At 41.3% G+C, this 8056-nt stretch overlaps 1 protein-coding gene across 1 annotated transcript in view; it reads right to left on the minus strand.

The window, feature by feature from the left end:
- Positions 1-1054: 1054 nt before the first annotated feature.
- IL7R (interleukin 7 receptor) overlaps positions 1055-8056 on the minus strand; it is a 23075-nt gene continuing 16073 nt past the window's right edge. The window contains exons 6-9 of the mRNA XM_012002381.1: positions 6994-7162; positions 6109-6202; positions 5062-5137; positions 1055-4667 (exon numbers count right to left, since the gene is read on the minus strand). Of these exons, the coding sequence (XP_011857771.1) occupies positions 4164-4667; positions 5062-5137; positions 6109-6202; positions 6994-7162 (843 nt within the window). The 3' untranslated portion in view covers positions 1055-4163. The remainder of the gene's footprint in view (positions 4668-5061; positions 5138-6108; positions 6203-6993; positions 7163-8056) is intronic.

The raw sequence follows: 8056 nt of genomic DNA on the forward strand, positions 1-8056 counted from the left end.
ACAAAAGCTATTATCTTCCTTTCTTTCCAAGTTCCCCTCACCACAAGCCTATGATAGGGTGTGTGTGGCTTTAATTAGAATATAAGACTGCGTGGCCGGATGCGGTGGCTCATGTCTGTAATCCCAGCACTTTGGGAGGCCAAGGCAGTGGATCACGAGGTTAGGAGATAGAGACCATCCTGGCTAACATGGTGAAATCCTGTCTCTACTAAAAATACAAAAAATTATCCGGGCGTGGTGGCAGGCACCCGTACTCCCAGCTACTTGGGAGGCTGAGGGAGGAGAATGGTGTGAACCCGGGAGACAGAGCTTGCAGTGAGCTGAGATCATGCCACTGCACACTCCAGCCTGGGCGACAGAGAGAGACTTGGTCTCACAAAAAAAAAAAAAAAGAAGAAGAAAAGAATGTAAGACTGCATCTTAAAACTAGATGAATTAACTTTTAGTCACTTAAAGTAATCTACTTCAGACAGGGATGTTCGATGGAACATCTTTGGAGATGAGTAATTAAAGAAATGTCAGAATTACTTTATATTTATATCCTACTGAATTAAGATTCCTTCCTAAAACCTGATACACACATGCACAGAAAATGTATATTTCACATCACATTCCTGATTAAAATCCTGCCAAGCACCTCTATTTTCTGCAGAATAGATGACAACTTCTTAGGCTGCCATGCCAAATGCTTAATCATTGGCCCCCACCAATTCTTCCAAGCCTAATCTCCAGCCACTACTCTGCAGACTGTAGGGACTAGGTATACCAAGTGAAATAGGTGTCCATGCAGGGCTTCCATTGAACCACCTGCTGAGTGAAGCAACACTCTGTTCTCTCTGTTAAATACATTGACACATTGAGACTTAACTACTAGCAGGCTGCCTTCTAGTGCAGTGGTTCTCAACCTTTTTGGGACCAGGGACTGGTTTTGTGGAAGACAGTTTTTTCCATGGACATGGGGAGGTGAGTTTTCAGGGGCTGAAGAGACGTGTGGTCCATTTTGGGAATCCCTCTAGCCACAGTTTCCAGAGAAGACAGACACAGCCACAAAGAGTTCCACAGCATTTAATTAAATATGAGACGGTTACATACATTGTACACTTATATAGTAAGCAGCTCTGCGAAATGTTTGTAATGCATGTAGATAATACATGGTCAAATCAGAGATCTTCACTGTAGTGAACAATGGGTATTTTAAAGAATAATCCCAACAATAAACCATGGAGCTGACAAAAATGCCTCCTGATCTGCATCATTTCCAGGAGCTCTACCATATATTCTTCCTGACCCGTTCCAAGTCTTGTAGCCCCTGTAGAAGAGCTAAGAAAACACAGGTATGCACCTCTGAAACAGCCCATACTTGGCTTTTCTGAAGCAAATTCCCATGGAAACCACTGTCTGAAGGAAGAGGCAAAGGCTGGTAGGAAATCTGCCGGATAAGCCAGGGTGCCCTAGACCCAGACATGGTTGTTGGACCAAATTAGTTGTCTTTTCATTTCATGCTATGTAGAACTGGCAGTTTACACTTCTGATTAATACATTGTCTCTGATCAGGAGGTTTATTTTTTTTCTTAATAAAATCTGAAAGGAGATTGGGCAGAATCAATTAGTAATCTTACATTACACATTGTCCCTAGGTATGTAATTAAGAATTAACAGCAGTTATGATTATATGATTATAGCACATGCATTTTAAATACTGCAGTAATAGACAGATGCTCAGACACTAAATTCCAATGAAACATATGCCAAACAACATTGAGACAAAGGATTTTAGAGCTGGAGATATCTTGACGTTTCTCTATGGTCATCTCTTCATTTCTTCGAGAGATTGTCTATTTATACCAAGGATACAAAATTACGGCTCCCAGTTCTGACTTAACGTGTGAGGTTGGGTAGTTTACCTGTCTTCTTGTGTCCCAATTTTCCCGTAAGTCAAAGGAAGTAACAATAAATACTTCAAAGAACCTCTGTGAATAAGGTATCAGAGACCTAGGTTTGGCATGAGATTTTGTGGAGCCTCCTATTTGAGATTTGACTCCCATTTCTACAAAAGGAACACCTGCCCACTGATGAAAAATGTCTTCTGCTGCCTACAAACTAGGCAGATTCTACTTTTCCTCCATGGAAATTTACATCGTTTTTGTGGCATTTGCCCTGTCTCCAACAGGGTACTTTCAATATGCCTCTTTTATAGCATTTTATAATATAACAATAATTTGTTTACCAAGTTGTCATTTTCATTAGGTTTTGTAATTTATGAGGCAGAATGCCATCCTTTTGTTTGTCTTTAGGTCCCCTGTGCCTAACACTATGATTGACACGTAGCAGGCTTTCCATAAATGTCTACCAAGGAGGTGGAAGGAGTGCTTATGGAAGTGCTTTGAAAATTGTAAAAGCACTAGGCAAACCTAAGGGATTATGGCATTGTATTTATTACTGCTGGTGCAGAGGAGGGCACTTCAGAAAGTAAAACATTCACCTGAAGAATAAGATGGTCTGATTTTACCAGTCCTTTAAGCCAACAGATAAGGTCCATTCATCCGCAGTTAAAACCCCATTCACAGACAACACAAAACAAAACAAACAAGAAAACTAAAATATCAGAAACACCTAGTCCCCCTAAATAAAGTAAAAACAGAACAAAGAAGAAAATTCAAAACAGAAAAAAAATAACAACAAATCTCAAACAAAACCCTAAACCTATGACCCCTTCTCTAGTTTTCTGTGCAGCATCTGCCCTTTGTGGTTCTGTGAACAGCCAGGGTTTGGAGGTCTGTGGGAGAGGGGTTTGCTGCACTTCCCTGAGCTGACATTACTGAGTTGCCTTGACTTTGAGCTAGTCATTGTAAGTCAATCTAGACCAAGAAAGGTAAGATGATAAATATCAAGCATTAATATGTCTCTTCCGTGTATCTTCAAGAATGTAGCCACAGTCAGTTCACTCATTGCATGTACTTGTGACTCTTTTTCCCTGAAGTTTGTGGCAGCATCTATTGTTGGAGAACTTGGGACAATTTGGGGATGAATTTAGGTTGGGGTAGTGTCTATACACGTGGGAGGGGTCATGCCTCCTCTCACTCATCAAACGTACCCGTGTCCAGGGTCAGCGACATGTTCCTCTGAGATCATGGATGGATGTGGTTGGGTGGTAGCAGCAAAAGAATCACAGTCTTGGTAACAAACAGGAGAAATTGTGAGTTTCTAATTTATTCCCTCTTGAGCTTATTTTCAGAAAAATGAAATCAAATGGGCTTCATGGCTTTTTCTTGCCTTCTTTACCTCCTCTTGACATGGCTGGTCATGGGACTTCACATCCACAAGACCATTTCTCCCCCTCTTTCTTTCTTATAATCATTTTAATTTAAGCGACCATATGTATGTTCACACTTGTCTGGGGGCAGTCCTAGTTTCTGCTCATTGTCCTGGAGGGATTATATGTAAGTTCCCCTTTCACTTTCCAAAGTGACTCAGTTTGGATCATAAATTATCTAAGCACACCCTGTTACTAGTGAGACCTGGCACTCAAGAATGGGGCATTCCTCAGTGAACAGAAAGGCACATGGCTCAGGGAACTGCAATTAGACTCCCAGCCATCATATCTTGGCCCCACCCTTCACTGTGTGAACAACTTGGACAAGTTACTTAACTCCTAAGTTCTGAACTTAATGATCTATAAAAAAGTGAGTAGTCATAGTAATTGCACACACCTCCCAGTATTATTGTCAGGATGGAGTGAGACAAGGTGCACAGAGCACTTGCAAAGCACTGGATATATATTAAATCCTAATAATGGCAACTATAATTTTTTATTTTCCTTTCTTTCTTTTCCCTCATGCTCTCTTCCTGCCTTCCTCACTCCTCATTCATTTTCTTTACTCTTTCATTATTTCCTCTTAAAAAAAAAAAACAGCTGAATCATTTAGTCACCTTAAACCTTGTGACCAAATCCACATGGTAGAAGCAGGATGCTCTTGCCTCATGTTGAGTGCCACTGAACTCAGGAAGAGTGGTCAAAGCAATGCTTCAGAATCCTGCAGACTGTGTAGTGGGGTTTTGCTAATTTTGTCTTATCTTTGCTGTGAGGGAGAGTAGGAACTCTAGGCTTCCCCTTTAAATCATCTTTGTCGCTCACGGTAAGTTCAGTCTGGGTTTCTTACACTTCACTGGTTTTGGTAGAAGCTGGACATGGTGACATATGCTTCTTCTTGATTTGATCCCAGCGAAGTAAGAATGGGCTGCCCTTGAGCAACTGGGTTCAATGTCAGGATTCCGGATTGGAGAGAAAATGGAGGGGGCAGGGTGCTGTTTGTAGTCCCAAGGCTAAGCAGGAGGTCCTGGTACACATGAGGCCCATTCTTGCCACTCTCCCTGCAGTCTAGGGACCTGGAAGAGGAGAGTATAGGGGCATCACATGCACTGACATTCCCAGCCAGGCATCTGAGGGATGAATCTCTTTCAAAACTTTCTGGGGTGATGACCACATCCTCAGATGGGCAGCTGGGGCTCTGCACATCCGCTCCAAGCCTCTGCTTCTTAGATTCTTCTAGTTGCTGAGGAAACATATCTTGCAGAAAACCTTCCACTTCATCTCTAGCTTGAATGTCATCCACCCTATGAATCTGGCAGTCCAGGAAACTTTCAGGATTGAAACTCACATTTAAATTCTGCATGGAAAAAGCAGAAAAGGCATTAAGATGGCACCAGAGAGACACACCACCAAATGTTCAGTTCCAGAGTAGGTCTAAAGAGTTTTCTGACAGGGAATGTCACAGAATTGCCTGCATATTCCTCAATGGACTCTTTGCTTCTGGAGCTTCTGAGACACTTCAAGACTTGAAGTGACCACTGGTGTGACCTCCAGCCCCAGGGAGCCCAGAAGTTCTGAGATGTGTATCTTATTTCAGTTCCCTACTGCAGCTAGGGTCTTAGGAGGGACCCTAGTTGCAGGATGCATCAAATACCAAAAGGTGAGGTTCAACTGTTCCTTGTCCTGGAATATCATTCTTGGCCACCGGGATGTTGCCAACACAATACTTTTTAAGCACCAAAAGCACTCACCTTTCTTGGTTTCTTACAAAGATGTTCCAGAGTCTTCTTATGATCAGGGAGACTGGGCCATACAATAGGCTTAATTCTGAAATCAGAGAACATTGATAGATGAAGTGAATGGCAGAGGGCACAGGCACACTGAGTCTTCCCACTTACTCTAAGCCTGGAATCAGAAGAACAGATTTCTAGTCTTGGCTCTATCACAATTAGGTGGGTGACCATGGTCAAGGGACTGGTTTTCTGTGGGCCTCGGTGCCCTATCAATTCAAGGAGGGGTTGGACCAGAGACCACTGCTATTAATCCATTCTGTGAATAAGACATAACAATAATATACCTCTGGGAAAAAGCCCTAGAGGGAAGGAACACCAAGGCTTGCAAGGAGGTAGTTTTGGTGGAGCTATGGAAGTGCAATTCGACCCCGTTGTTTACTTCCAATTTAAGTGTTGTCTTTTTATTCTTTCCCTTTACTGACAGCAACTCTGGCAGCTGATTTTGGTGGAAGTGGGGGAATATTTTTCCAGTTACCCAGGGAAATTGCTTAGTACTTTCAAGGCAGTACTTTTCAAATTAAGGTATTTGTAATCCTGGGAATATATAGCCTTCTGCCAAGGGCATTCTCCTAGTATAGTAAGTAATTTAACAAGTGCCTGTTTAAAACATCATTTTTATGATGAAACAAACATAGCCTTAGCATGGATTAGAATACAAAATCCCATGAATTTATATGTTTAAAGTCAAGACTTCGAGTGCATTGTGCATTTGCCATGAATGATGGCTTCTGCAACCTTTAGGAGATACTGGAAGAAAAGCTTGGGAAACATTGCATTACAGAATTCTTACTTTGGGGACAGGGTTTGCCTAATGTCCAGTTTATACATTTTTGCCTCTTATGAAATTAACTGTGGAAATTCACTGAGGATAGGTAGGGATATTGGGCACTAAATTTGTGAAATGCCTTAATCCCCTTTGTGGTTTTCTCATCAATAAATGGGACTCAAGCTCTGACTGTCTGTGATCCCACACAATCACCCTTTTTATTAGTTGAAGAAGGTCACCTTTTTTTCCATAACACACAGGCCAAGATGACCAACAGAGCCACAGAGAAAAAACTCAAAATGCTGATGGTTAGTAAGATAGGATCCATCTCCCCTGGAAAGCAAGAATAGATCGTAGTGAGCATTCAGTAGCCATGCAGTGGGGGTAGGGTCTCAGGATGCTTTGCATTTACTTAGTAATGTGGGCCGACTTACTACTTCCTGAAAGTTGCTTTTGAGTTAACAGAAAGACGTGACAGCTTTATAGAGGGAGTTTGGTTTAAAAGGCATTGACTTGGGTGACCAGGCCTAGAGCATCTGCCGCTTGAAATGTAAACGTGATCTAGCATCAAAGGTACCAATGTTCTCTTCCCTTCTTAACTTTCTACCAATGGAAAGAAGCCAGAGCAGGAGATGATGAAAGAGATGTTCACCCCTGTTGCAAATTCTAGGGAGGGGATGTCTCAGTTCCTAGGCATTCTCAGTTCCAGTCCCAAGGACATCTTCATCCTTCTGGAAAAGGACAGCCACACCTGTCCACATACCTGACACCAATAAAGGTGCTTCTTAGAGGGGCCTTAAAGACTGCAACCATTGGGGTCCCAGGCTAGATTGGTTAACTGGAGGTAGTGGGTGGGGATTTTGTTCAAAATGTATGGCAGCTTCCAGGAACACAGACGGCCTGTACTAATTCTCAGGTAATAAGGACCCCGCTCCCTCTGCTTCCTTGTTCTTTACAAAAGGGGCAAAGACAGCAGGCAAGTCATTCTCCAAACAAAGTGTAAGAATGTCCTCCAGGGGTGTCCTATTTTGCAGGTTAGTTTCAACAATCTTCCTCTCACTTGCTCCCACACTTTGACATGCAAAGCACTCTGGGGGAACACAAACTCTACCACCATTCCTTACCTGGGCTATTGTTGATCTCTGGAGTTCTGAAGTAGTAACTTGGACTCCATTCACTCCAGAAGCCTTTAAAATAGTGATCAGGGATGGATCGAACTTTAATCTCATACATTGCTTCAGGTTGGAGGTTTCTCTGCAGGAGTGTCAGCTTTGTGCTGGATAAATTCACATGCTAGAGAGTAGAGGGCAGTTACATTCTTAGGATGGGAAAAGAGGTGTTGTCTAAATCTCCCACATCATTTCAAGTGGGATTCCTTTAGTCCCATAAGCATTCTCTCAAGGTTGTCTCATATTTGTTAGAATAAGGAGCTCTGATATGTAAAGGAGTCAACAGCAAAATTAGGGACAGAATCTGAGCTTATAAAGGATGTTGTGAGTGGTCTAGGAGGAGAGTGAAATGATGGGTCTTATTCAGGTGAGTTAGGCACTGCCCAGGCTCTCCCTTTCCACACTTCAATATCTTCTTCTTTTCTCTCTATCCTTTCGCATATGAAGGGGAGAAGAAAGGTTAGGTTAGGTTAGTGAGCAGGAATCATTTCTCTCCAGAAAGATGCCATTTTACATTGTGAATAGTGATATAGAGACAAAAGCCTCCCCCACACAGTGTATTAACTTTAAGATAAAAAAACTCTATAAATTTGATAGATAAAAAGTAGTCCATTGTTATTATATCTGTATTTATTTGATAATTAGTTCATTTCATGTATTCATGGAATTTATTCCATATTTCATGAGATTTTTCCCAAATTTTTTGCTCATTTTTCTATTGTGATTTTTTAAATGAATTATAAGAGTTTGTTATCTATTAATGATACTAACCATCTATCAGCTGTTTATGTGGCAATTTAAGCCTACTTTTTAATTTGCATTTTTGATTTTTGATTATTATGTGTGTTGACATATATAAGCCTCTACATTTTATGTAGTCACATGTCTCAATCCTTTCCTTCCTTCTACAGCTTTGATGCTTAGAATGTTCTTCTTCATGTCAAGATTATGTAAACATTTGGCTATATTTTTTCTAGTTTGTTTAGAGTTTCACTTTTATATAATTTCCTTAAATCAT

The sequence above is a fragment of the Mandrillus leucophaeus genome, unplaced genomic scaffold (genome assembly GCF_000951045.1).
Source record: "Mandrillus leucophaeus isolate KB7577 unplaced genomic scaffold, Mleu.le_1.0 Scaffold684, whole genome shotgun sequence".
NCBI classification, from domain to species: domain Eukaryota; kingdom Metazoa; phylum Chordata; class Mammalia; order Primates; family Cercopithecidae; genus Mandrillus; species Mandrillus leucophaeus.